Source organism: Mustelus asterias, chromosome 6 (assembly GCF_964213995.1).
Source record: "Mustelus asterias chromosome 6, sMusAst1.hap1.1, whole genome shotgun sequence".
Lineage (NCBI taxonomy): Eukaryota > Metazoa > Chordata > Chondrichthyes > Carcharhiniformes > Triakidae > Mustelus > Mustelus asterias.
In genome coordinates this window covers 121,773,505-121,785,995 of record NC_135806.1, presented here as the reverse complement: position 1 = coordinate 121,785,995, position 12,491 = coordinate 121,773,505, and the positions used below count along the sequence as shown (strand labels likewise).

Sequence of the window (12,491 nt, the reverse complement as noted above, 5' to 3'; positions counted from 1 at the left end):
TGTTGCCGAACTCCAGACCCCGATCCCTGTGCTGTCAGGCCCTTCAAATCCTCCTCATGCTTTTTTTTATTCATTCATGAAACATGTGCATGGCTGACTGGCCAGCATTTATTGCCCCTCCCTAGTTGCCCTTGAAACAGAATGGCTTGCTAGGCCACTTCAGACGGCAGTTGAGAGTCAACCACATTGCTGTGGCTCTGGAGTCACAAGTAGACCAGAACAGGTGTGGATGGCAGATTTCCTTCCCTAGAGGACATTCATTAGTGAACCAAATGGGTTTTTCCAACAATCAACAATGGTTTCATGGTTATGTAGATTCTTAATTCCAGATTTTTAAAAATTGAATTCAGGTTCTACCATGGTGGGATTCGAACCCGACTCCCCAGAATGTTAGCTGAAGTTGCTGGATTAATAGTCTAACGATAATACCACTCGGCCATCGCCTCCCCTAATGTCAAGACTCCAGAATATAGGCTCCTGCTTCAGTTCAATAAAGCCCCAAGATTGCACCCGTCACTAGTCCCTTTCACCAGTACTAAGCCCCACCATCCACCACCCCTCCATATAGCTGCTAAAGAGAAGTTGGCCACCTACAACCTGGATGCCAAGTGTGTACCTGCCAATCCTTTCAGTGGCCCCCCGTGTTTCATTCAGCAAATGAGAATATGTCGTTCATACCTTTGACAAAGTGCCACTCTCCTGTCACTTGAGATTGCTTGAAGCTTTATTAAATAACTTAGGTCAATGTAGATGGTAAAGAAGATTGATACAAGAAGCATCAACTGGAATCACTGCACAGTGCTCTCTGGAAATGTTAATTTGAATGTAGCCAGCAGATCAATAGCTCCCTTTGTTCAGAGTAAAAGGGACAATACAAACTATTCAGAACTTAACCTAAATTCTTAATGAGAATCCACGCTGACCATTTTCACCACATGGTATGATGTTATCTGCTTTTATCGGAGCTAGTTCAATATATTCCCCAATTATCTAAAGGTCACATTGGCCACATGTACCGTCATGCAGTTTATTTGACTAATTTGCTTGTCCATCATGGTCACCTAATAAAGAAGCAGTTGCATGGGCCTTTTTCAATACCTCAGCTTGCCATTTTACCACAAGAAAACAATGTGACTGGAAGCTACAATGAAAAAGTCCTTTAGAAGCTTTGCTCAGAAAAAAAGCATCCTCTTTTAAAATGATCTTCTTCTCCAATGTTCTTCACTTTTTTCTTGAAGGTGTTGACACCCATAGGGTTATGGAGTCACGGGCATAGACCACTGCCCACTAACTTATCCATGGGTCTTTATTTTGTGTGCAAACTTATATAATGAATATTAAATATGCAGATTGTGTTGTGTCAGAAGGGAGTGACTAATGTCACAACAAGGCGGCACAGCGGTTAGCACTGCTGCCTCACAGCGCCAGGGACCTGGGTTTGATTCCTGGCTTGGGTCACTGTCTGGATGGAGTCTACACGTTCTCCCCGTGTCTGCAAGGGTTTGCTCCAGGTGTTACGATTTCCTCCCACAGTCTGAAAAAACTTGCTGGTTGGGTGCATTGGCCATGTTATATTCTCCCTCAGTGTTACCCGAACAGGCGCCGGAATGTGGCGACTGGGGGATTTTCACAGTAACTTCATTGCAGTGTTACTGTAAGCCTACTTGTGACACTAATAAATAAACTTTTTTAAAAAAGGAAGAGGGGGTCAAACCAGATAACCAGCAAATTAACTGGGTGACTAAAGTCTCGTTAGTCAAATGTCAGTTGCTGCCAAACAAATAGAACTAATAACTGGAGATAAAATAATGGGAGCGAACGTTTAGAAAAGTGAGCTCTGAGAAATGCATGGATTATTCAGGAAAGACAGAATAAATTGGACCTCATTTCTCACGAGATAGGAAGGCTAAAGGGCGACCTATTAAATGGTGGTTTTGAAAATGAGGAAGAGATTTGATAAGGTAACCATGTAAAGGGTGGCCTGAATCTTCTGATCCCATTTGAAGAAGAACCTGCCTGGGAATTTCCCGAGAAGTTTAAATCTCCAGATGGGCACTTGGAAAAAGACCAGTATATTCCTACTCTTTGTTTCCTGCCTGCCAACTAGTTTTATATCCATCTCAATACACTACCCCCAATCCCACACACTTTAATTTCACAAAGCTTTATCAAAGGTAAATGATTTGCGGAATTTAGCAGAGATTTTTGAAAATTTTTGACCAGTTAAATAGATTTTTTAAAAAGCAGTCAGTGAAATTAGTATATTTTTAAAGAATGTTCAGCAAGTTGACTCATGAGGCGTCTTCAAAAAATAGCAGCGATGGAAGACAAACGGTCGGGAAACTAAATAGACTGTCAAGTGGGGACTGAGAGCTCAGGGTGTTGCCCAGTTCGGAAGAGCAGATGGAAGTAGACAAAAGCATTAGATTAAAATTACACAATTAGCTGTTGCTTTGAGAGGTTTAGATCAAATCTCAATCTGAAAGTTACTTTTGGATGAAAAATCCTCGTTATCGAAAGCCTGGCGCAGGCATCACTGATCAGCTTGGGGCAGCTGGAGGAAAGGAATGGTTAGGATACTTTGCATAGAATCTATCAAACTCTGGCTGTGCTGTGTCACTGATAGTTATGTAGTGTTCTGTCTCCTTCATGTATCTTTAATACACTGTTACATTAAACACTTGTGCAGGCCCAGGGTTCCAATTATATATTACAGTGGAAAAGCTGTATTGCTCAAATTCTGATTCATTAATATTTTTGTAGTTGTTGCTGCTCTTGTCTTCTCAACAATATTTTACATGCATCCACACATACCCACCAGCAATTCACAATGGAAATCTAAAAAATTGAACGGTCTTATATTGACATGAGAACAAGAACTGAATCTTAATCAGGAACAGAGAAGTTTGCAGTCTTAATACTAAAAATACATCCTTGCGTAAGTTTGCCACGGCAAGGTAAGGTATTTCGGATTTTGTCATGAATCCAGTGGCCTAAGTGGGGTTCCCCTTGCCCCACCACAAACCCTGCCAATTTTCAATTGCTGGTCTACAATTTCCTCGCTGCAGAATAAAAACCCCAACATTTCCAGAGCAGCAAAATGTACTTGGATCATACTGCAAGGGGAAACTGTGAGCGGTGGCACGGTGGTTAGCACTGCTGCCTCACAACGCCAGGAACCCGGGTTCAATTCTCGGTTTGGGTCACTGTCTGTGTGAGTCTGCACATTCTCCCCGTGTCTGCATGGGTTTCCTCCGTGTGCTCCAGTTTCCTTCCACAGTCTGAAAGATGTGCTGCTTAGGTGCATTGGCCATGTTAAGTTCTCCCTCAGTGTACCCGAACAGGCGCCAGAGTGTGGCGACAGGGGGATCTTCACAGTAACTTCATTGCAGTGTTAATGTAAGCCTACTTGTGGCATTAATAAATAAACTTAAACTTAAATGCTCTGTTGACAACAATGAACCATCGATGGTAACATTTCTATAATGTAGTCTGGAAATGACTACCACTAGCGAGGTAGTAGCCGCTGCTGGTACTACACCTACCTGAGTACTCAAATTGAAGAGGCAGGAACTGGTGATGATGGGGGTTGTGAGGAGAGAGGGGGATCAGCATCAAGAACAAGAGGATAGTTTTCAACAACCCCCACTTGCCGATACTGGGTCCCTTTGTCAGTTATTGAGTGCCTCTGAATTAGAGAGTTCTCCTGGAGTCCACAAGAAAGTACACTAGGATTCCCAAAGGGTCCTCCCCACCATCACCCCCTCACCACCCCCTCCTCCAGATGATGCCTCTGGCTTAATATGAGCAGTGGTAGGATGAGATCCCTAAGCAGGCATTTGTTGGCATTTAAGGGCCCCAGTTGGCAGTGAAGTAGTAAGACTATCCACAGGCCTTCCCGCCACAGACTCAGTCAGAGTGAAGGCAGGAAGCTGGTAGGCTCTCGCCACTCGCCACCCTCCCACATGATTAAATGCCTCTCTGCCAGAAAACCCGACACGGGGAGGGCATAGGATTCCACCCTTTGTCTCAGCTGGCCAGCAACATGTTAATGATGCCCAGCTTTCAGAATAGCTTCAATCTCTTGCCAGCCACATCAGGTGGGTGGAGAGTCAGTCCATGAATCTCGCGTCTAAAAATCATCGACCTCATCCTATACCCAGACTCAGCCCTTGTATTCTTCCCAGCCGCATCCTGCTATGGTCGGAACAGAAGCTGTTTTGACGCAGCAAACTTAGAAACTGCTAGGGGCAGCTTGTTGCGATACAGTAACAGCCACAACTGTTGCCAGGGAGTGGCGTGCAAGTGAGCTGTCAATCTACACTTACTTTATCGACAAAGAAAATCTCAACTAGCTTGCAGCTGAGTTCAACAGACTAAACTTTCAGGAAGAATTTTCCTACTTCTTTAAGAAGAAGACAATATATAGTGGGGAAAATGTTCATCTTCACTCGGTGAGCAGTAATCTGACGGGTTGGATCATGTGCCCACTTTTGAGCAAGTTTCATTCCATTCAAATCAGATTATCGCCGCTCGCGTGGAGAAGACAACTTGCACCTTTTTCTTCTTCATCATCAAGTGGAAATGGGCTCCATAATTAGTGTGAACATTATGATCAAACGCCTCAGTTCGCTTTAGATATTTGAATGTTCCGACTCTAATGCAGTGATTACCGAAATAATGTATTTATTATTATAGAATCATAGAAACCCTACAGTGCAGAAGGAGGCCATTCGGCCCATCGAGTCTGCACCGAACACAATCCCACCCAGGCCCTACCCCCATATCCCTACATATTTTACCCACTAATCCCTCTAACCTACACATCTCAGGACACTAAGGGGCAATTTTAGCATGGCCAATCAACCTAACCCACACATTTTTGGACTGTGGGAGGAAACCGGAGCACCCGGAGGAAACCCACGCAGACACGAGGAGAATGTGCAAACTCCACACAGACAGTGACCCGAGCCGGGAATCGAACCCAGGTCCCTGGAGCTGTGAAGCAGCAGTGCTAACCACTGTGCTACCGTGCCGCCCTTTATTATAAACTATTTAATGCAAAATGACACATTCATTTTTGGAAAGGTGGAACGCCCCAAGTATTACTCAGACATTGGGACCTGGAGTTTCCTTTTCATAGAATCCCTACAGTGAAGAAGGAGGTCATTTGGCCCATCGAGCCTGCTCCAACAATAATCGCATCCAGGCCCTTATCCCCATAACCCCACTTATTTACCCCGCTAATCCCTCTAACCTATGCATCTCAGGGCACTAAGGGGCAATTTAGCATGGCCAATGCACCTAACCCGCACATCTTTTTTATATCGAATGCTTTTATATCTGAAGCTTCTGGAGGGATTTGGAGTCTATACTGAGCCCCAGAGTAAGAACATTCTTGCTGAGGAATAACCATATTGACAAAAAAGGACAATCGCTAAACTAGAATGCAAACTAACAGGGCTTATTGGACAATAAGGATTGATATTTAAAATTTAATGAGCACAATGCAGGAGTTCAACACCTGTTGATCTGTTTTTCCTGTGGATCTTGGGGCTCCTGTGATCCTGGTTTCATGAATCCGATCTCTTAGCCAACTTATCTCTCACATACATACACATCTCTTTACAACTTTAACTCTAGTTTGTTTTAATATTCATCTGTGGAATATGGGTGCCACTGGCTGTCCACCATTTATTGCTCCTAATTGTTCTTGAACTAATTGGTTTGCTTAGCCTTTTCAGAGGATAGTTGAGAGTCAGCCATGTTGCTATGACTCTCCCGGAGTCAGATGTAGGCCAGACCAGGTATGGACGGCAGATTTCCCTTCCCTAAAGGACATTAGTGAACTAGATGGGTTTTTCCGACAATCGACAATGGTTTTATGGTGGATTCTTAATTACAGATATTTTTTACTGAATTCAAATTCCACCACCTGCCGTGGTGGGATTTGAACCTGCGTCCCCAGAACATTAGCTGAGTTTCTGGAATAATAGTCTAGCAGTAATACCACGGGGCCATCGCCTCCCCTGTGGATCTTTTTCCAATCCACAACTTCCCAGCCTCCCTTAATTGCTGAGGCTTGTAGTCCCCCTTACCTGCTGAAGATAAACACTTCACAGTTGCATGTTGAGTGCTCTCTCACTGTCCCTCTTTCTCTCTGTCCCCCTCTCTCTCCCCCACAACAATCTCACCTTAACTTTTTCTCTAACATGAGGCCCTTGGAACTTGCCAGGCCCAACACCATTCTTCCAGCCAATTAGCTTTGCAGCCGTGGCATCCCTCCTAACTGCCAAATGTGTATCTTTGACCAGAGGCCTGAAACATCTTCACCTTCCTGACCGAGCAATATTGTAGCTTTGGCTTCTCTTTACTGCTAAGCTAGACTCACTGGAGCCCAAATGTGCAAATGTGTCCCAGGCATAACTTCAATTCAGTCCCAAAAGGACCCAAGACTTCTTTCTTAAAACTACCTGACACTATTTAACACTTAAAAAGTTGCCAACTTTAAGACTTCCTCCACAACAAACCCCAAAATTCATTAATCGTCTGAATAGTACATACAAATTAAGACTTTTCATCACTAATCTTATGTACAGTACAAAATCATAATGTAAGTCTTACTAATTGCTCAAATGTGCCAGTGAGGTGAAGCCTAACACTTTGATCAGACTGAAATTGTAGTGAGTGTTATTAAGTAAGCAAGATTCTTTGAATCGCTGCTTGTGCTGAATCAGCTGGTCTTAGTTTAAGCATTAGTTGAATAACATGGGGCCAGAGGCATTGCAGGAAATATCGAGGGGATGGGGGGGGGGGGGGGGGGGGGGGGGGGCATTCCCCAGCCCGGCTGATTAGTGATCCCTACCGGAGAGTTTGTAAATTACGGATGCCGATTGAGAATGGGATCTAAGCTGCAGTGTACCGTCATCAAGGCTATTCCCAGATTGGGTTCTGGAGAGCAGCCAGTATCAGTGGGGCTGTACCTCAACAAAGGCCATGTCCTTCAGTGCATGAAGGGAAAGGAAATTGGGAGGAAAGGTAGCCAGAGACTTGTGGTTCCAGCTGTACCTCACACAAGTTAATCCTCAAATGGACTAATCTCTTTTTGAGCTCAGTGGGTACGCACCACTTGACACGCTTGATAGCAAGTCTTCTCTTCTGTCACGTCATGCCTGTTTTCCGTATGTTAAGTCTGCAGCAATGTAATGACTTCTATCCCTGAGGCGTGGCTAATCGAAGCTCAGTGCGAAACGTTTGCCCATTTTTTTGTTCTGATCTTATTTAGAGCTTAAGAACCCTTTGTATATATTTAATCTTTTCTTTCATTTTCACTGGACGCTTAGTATATTGAAGGTCTCAGTTTTAATTCCTATAAAAGAGAAACTATATTTAAAATTGATATCATAAAGGACTACATTTCAAAATGAGAAAGAATGAAATAACCTTTACTTTGATAGCTGTGGAAAATATTATGTCTTTGATGTGTAAAAATAGAATCCTCTATTATAGAATCATAGAACCGTATAGCACAGAAGGAGGCTATTCAGCCCATTGAATCTGTACAGAATAGTATGAAGAGGCTGAAGAACTAATACCTACCAGCCCCATGCCCGCACTCTTGTTTTGTTTATGTTTATTTATTAGCATCACAAGAAAGCTTATATTACAGTTAATGCAGTTAACTGCAGTTACTGTGAAAAATCCCCTATCGCCACACTCCGGCGCCTGTTCGGGTACACTGAGGAGAATTTAGCACGGCCAATGCAAGTAACCAGCACATCTTTCAGACTGTGGGAGGAAACCGGAGCGCCCGGAGGAAACCCACTCAGACACGGCGAGAATGTGCAGACTCCGCACAGACAGTCACTTGAGGCTTGAATTGAATCTGCGTCCCTGGCGCTGTGAGGCAGCAGTGCTAACTACTGTACTCCTGTGCCGCTCTTTCCCAACATCCCAAAGGTTTTCCCTCGTCCAAATATTTATCCAGTTTTCTTTTGCCAATCTCCTTTTGAGATATGGTTATCGACTCTTTCAACCTAAGCCCTTCATGATTTTAAAGAGCTAAACTTCTTCCAAGTCTTCTCTGCTCTAAGGCGAGCACTCAGCTTCTCCAGTCTCTTCCTCAGTCCACATAATTGTAATCCCTTATCTCCAGATCCATCCTTGTAAATCCCTTCCGTACCTTTGCCTAAGTCTTCATCTCTTAATGCTTGTCAAAATCTTCATATCCTTCCTAAAGTGTCTGGCCCAGAATTGGACACAATGGCCAAAATTCTCCCGTCCCGCCAGCCACGGGAATTGTAGCGGACGGGGGTGTGGGTGGACCATGCAAAGGTCCATTAACCTCGGTCAGGATTCTCTGGTTTTGAGGCGTGCGCGGCCGGAGAATCCTGCTCAATACTTCAGCTGGGGCTTGATGAATATTTTGTATATGTTTACAACAGCTTTATAGCTTTTGTAGTCTTCGCCTCCTTGAAGTCTAGGAAGTTATGATTCATATCTTATAATTCACATCAATCAGTGCTGGTCCGTCTCCAGAGATCGAGTCAAACTGTGGAATTTGGTCTGTGGATGTCTTTTGAAAAGAATCTATCTTCACCGTTTCCATCCTTGTCAAATGCATTCACATCCATTCAAATATTAGACAGAGGCCAAAGCCTGTGCTCCTTATTCGTATCTTCCAGTGCGTGTCAGGTGGTGAATGCAACTCAGAATGAATGTGTTTCCTTTATCTGGCTTACGATACAAAAATAAAGCGAGCTGTTGAAAACTATCACCTTTGAAATCATTTTCTGACTAACAGGTGTATAAAAAAAAATGTTTTTATCTTTCACGGGCAGCCTGTATGTGAGGTTCTCGCCCCAAACAATTGCGACCTATTGTACCTTACTTTGCTTTCCGTATTCATGTCTGATTCACTGTTTTGTGCCTCTGCCTCTCAGTATGATTTTGTGGAGCTACTTGATGGCAGCAGATTGATCGCCAGAGAAAAGCGCAGTCTATCTGACTCTGAGCACGCAAAACGACACATCAGGGCGGTGAGCCTCCAAGAGGCCGGCTTTGTCCAGTATCTCGACTCCGGAATCTGGCACCTGGCTTTTTACAATGATGGGAAAACTGCCGAACATGTGTCCTTTAATACCATCGTCATAGGTAGGCACTGATACTAACGCGTGTGCATGGATTGACGAAAGCATTGGCTCGAGCAGTGACTGACTAACACACACTTCACGGTGGCACAGTGGTTAGCACTGCTGCCTCACAGCTCCAGAGACCCAGCTTCGATTCCCGGCTTGGGTCACTGTCTGTGTGGAGGTTGCACATTCTCCCCGTGTCTGCGTGGGTTTCCTCCGGGTGCTCCGGTTTCCTCCCACAATCCGAAAGATGTGTTGGTTAGGCGCATTGACCGGAACAGGCGCTAGATTGTGGCCACTAGGGAAATTTCACAGTAACTTCATTGCAGTGTTAATGTCAGCCTACTTGTAACTAATAAATTTACTTTTACTTTTAGAATGATTTTCGATACTGTATAGAATTTTCTGATCAATTTGACAACAATCAGGTTTTGTGTATTGAACGGTGGGCATTTGATATATTTCGTAATCTTTATGATGATTATAGTTATGACTTTTCAAAGTTATTGGGAAGTTCCGATTCCGTGTCCAGTGAGACTTTGCCTGGAGTTCTCTGTCTATTCATGCCGGCAGGATTCTCTGCTCCCGCTGGCAGTGCACCCCTGCCGTGGGTTTCCCGGAGGCATGGGGTGGCTTCAATGGGAATTCTCTCATTGAAGTGGTGGATCTCGCCACCAGTGAATTGTGCGTTGCCTCCCACTGCTAAGGGGAGGCCAGAGAATCTCCCCCTTGATGGCAGCTGTTGGTGTAATGTTCAGTCACGTGGATTCAGACCAGACAAGGTCATTCTTGAAGGGATTATTGTAGCTTCCTTTCATTTTCAAACTGCCCTGTATGCAGAAAGACATTTGCCGGCCATTCAATCCAATGTCTATTATGCAGTCATCCTGTGCACAAAATGTCTGCCACTTATCGTGACCATATTTTAGAGTAATTACTTGTATAGGATGTTTCTGAGAAGTCATGACCTGGTGTATAATAAACACAAGTTTATTTTCTTTCAATGATTGAGTGGGCCTTTTCCAAAACTATTATGGAAGAACAGTAGGTAGCACCAGGGTAAAGGCCTGGGGCCACTCGCCTTCCATATTTATTCCCTTTCTTCGAGGAGACCTGGCTTCCACTTGGCACATGGGGCGACACGGAGGCACAGTGGTTCGCACTACTGCCTCACAGCACAAGGGACCCGGGTTCAATTCCCGGCTCGGGTCACTGTCTGTGCAGTCTGCACGTTCTCCCCTTGTCAGCGTGGGTTTTCTCCGGGTGCTCCGGTTCCCTCCCATAGTCCGAAAGACGTGCTGGTTAGGTGCATTGGCCATGCTAAATTCATCCTCAGTGTACCCAAAAAAAAGGCGCCAGTGTGTGGTGACTGGGGGATTTTCACAGTAACTTCATTGCAGTGTTAATGTAAGCCGACTTGTGACACTAATAAATACATTTTAAAAACTTTTAAAATCCTCGTAGCTGCATTGGGAATGAGTCGTCCATGCAGATAATGCAACAGATGTAGTGTTGCACCTGCTAGATCTTCATTTAAAATAGAAGCACTAAGTTTTATCACCTTTCCCTTTCAATTTAGAAAGAAATCCTCTCATGCTTTCATTATCCAACCATTGGCGTCTCCTTTTAAATTGACCTGCTTAGAAGATGGGGCAGTGAGCTACCTCTTCCGTGTAGCTGCAAGTGACAAGAAGCTGATAGAAGGCTAACATGCAACCTGGTTAACATCTCATATCTGGGTTAAAATGAAGGATGGAAGCAGGGATTATCTTGCTTTAAACCAAAGTGCTGGACTCAGACTTCGATGTCCGTGCCCACGATCAGAATCGCAGACTCACAGAATTGTTAGAGTTCGGAGGAGGCCATTCAGCCCATCGTGTTTGCACCAGCTCTCCAAATGAGAAAAAAACATTCTCCGACCATTTCCCTGCAACCCTACAGATGATCTATTTTCAAATAATAATCTAATTCAGGGCGGCACAGTAGCACAGGGGCGGCACGGTAGCACAGTGGTTAGCACTGCTGCTTCACAGCTCCAGGGATCTGGGTTCGATTCCCGGCTTGGGTCACTGTCTGTGTGGAGTTTGCACATTCTTCCTGTGTCTGCATGGGTTTCCTCCGGATGCTCCAGTTTCCTCCCACAGTCCAAAGATGTGCGGGTTAGGTTAATTGGCCATGCTAAATTGCCCCTTAGTGTCCCGGGATGCATAGGTTAGAGGGATTAGCGAGTAAATATGTGGGGATATGAGGATAGGGCCTGGGTGGGATTGTGGTCGGTGCAGACTCGATGGGCCGAATGGCCTCTTTCTGCACTGTAGGGTTTCTATGATTTCTATGATTTCACCTTTTGAATGCCTGGATTGAATCTGTCTCCACCACACTCTTGGGCAGTACGTTCCAGACTTTAGCCATTTCCTTTTTAAAATGCTTTTTCTCACATTGCCTTTGCTTCTTTGGCCAATTACTTTGAATCTGTCCCTGTTGTAAATCTGCCTCTGAATCACTCACGGTTTTGAATTGATTCCAGACAATAAGTAATTAAGCTGGATTTTCATTGAGTTCATCCGAATATCCACTGTAATTTTGACGGAAGATCGGGTGAACCCTGGTCGTACCTGTAGTATCTTATGTGCTGTGATGAACAAGTATCCCATAATGTTGTTCACAGTCTAATACTGTCTGGAAATAAATTACTTGCATGGTGCAGCCTCCGTTCTCCATTATCTACTTTCCTGATCACCTGGCAGAATATTAGCAAGACAAAGCCTAGCACTGGATGTCAGCTCGTAGGACAACACGTTATCAGACTAATCTCATCTGAAATCAATCAATCTCTTAACCAATTAAAACTGAAATACCAAACTGGGAGCCTTACTGCCTCCTCGGTGCATGAAAAGATCTCATCACAGTGTTCAAACAAGAGCAGGGTGAGATCTCCCCAGTGCCCTGGCCAAAATTTATCCAACATCGCATGGTGGCACAATGGTTGCCACTGCTTCCTCACAGCGCCAGGGATCGGGGTTCAAATCCGGCCTTGGGTGTCATAGAATCATAGAATTCCTACAGTGCAGAAGGAGGCCATTTGGCCCATCGAGTCTGCACCAACCACAATTCCACCCAGGCCCTATTCCCGTAACCCCACGTTTTTACCCTGCTAATCCCCCTGACACTAAGGGGCAATTTAGCATGGCCGACCAACCTAACCCACACGCCTTTCGGATTCTGGGAGGAAACCGGAGCACCTGACACTCACGCAGACACTGAGAGAATGTGCGGTGACCTGAGGCTGGAATTGAACACGGGTCTCTGGCGCTGTGAGGCAGTAGTGCTAACCACTATGCCACCGTGCTGCCCGAC

At 44.7% G+C, this 12,491-nt stretch overlaps 1 protein-coding gene across 2 annotated transcripts in view; it reads left to right on the top strand.

The window, feature by feature from the left end:
- The window catches only part of tenm3 (teneurin transmembrane protein 3), a 593,227-nt gene that overhangs the window by 403,587 nt on the left and 177,149 nt on the right, over positions 1-12,491 (top strand). For both annotated transcript variants that reach the window (XM_078215101.1, XM_078215099.1), the window contains one exon: positions 8,943-9,153. In XM_078215101.1, the coding sequence (XP_078071227.1) occupies positions 8,943-9,153 (211 nt within the window). The remainder of the gene's footprint in view (positions 1-8,942; positions 9,154-12,491) is intronic.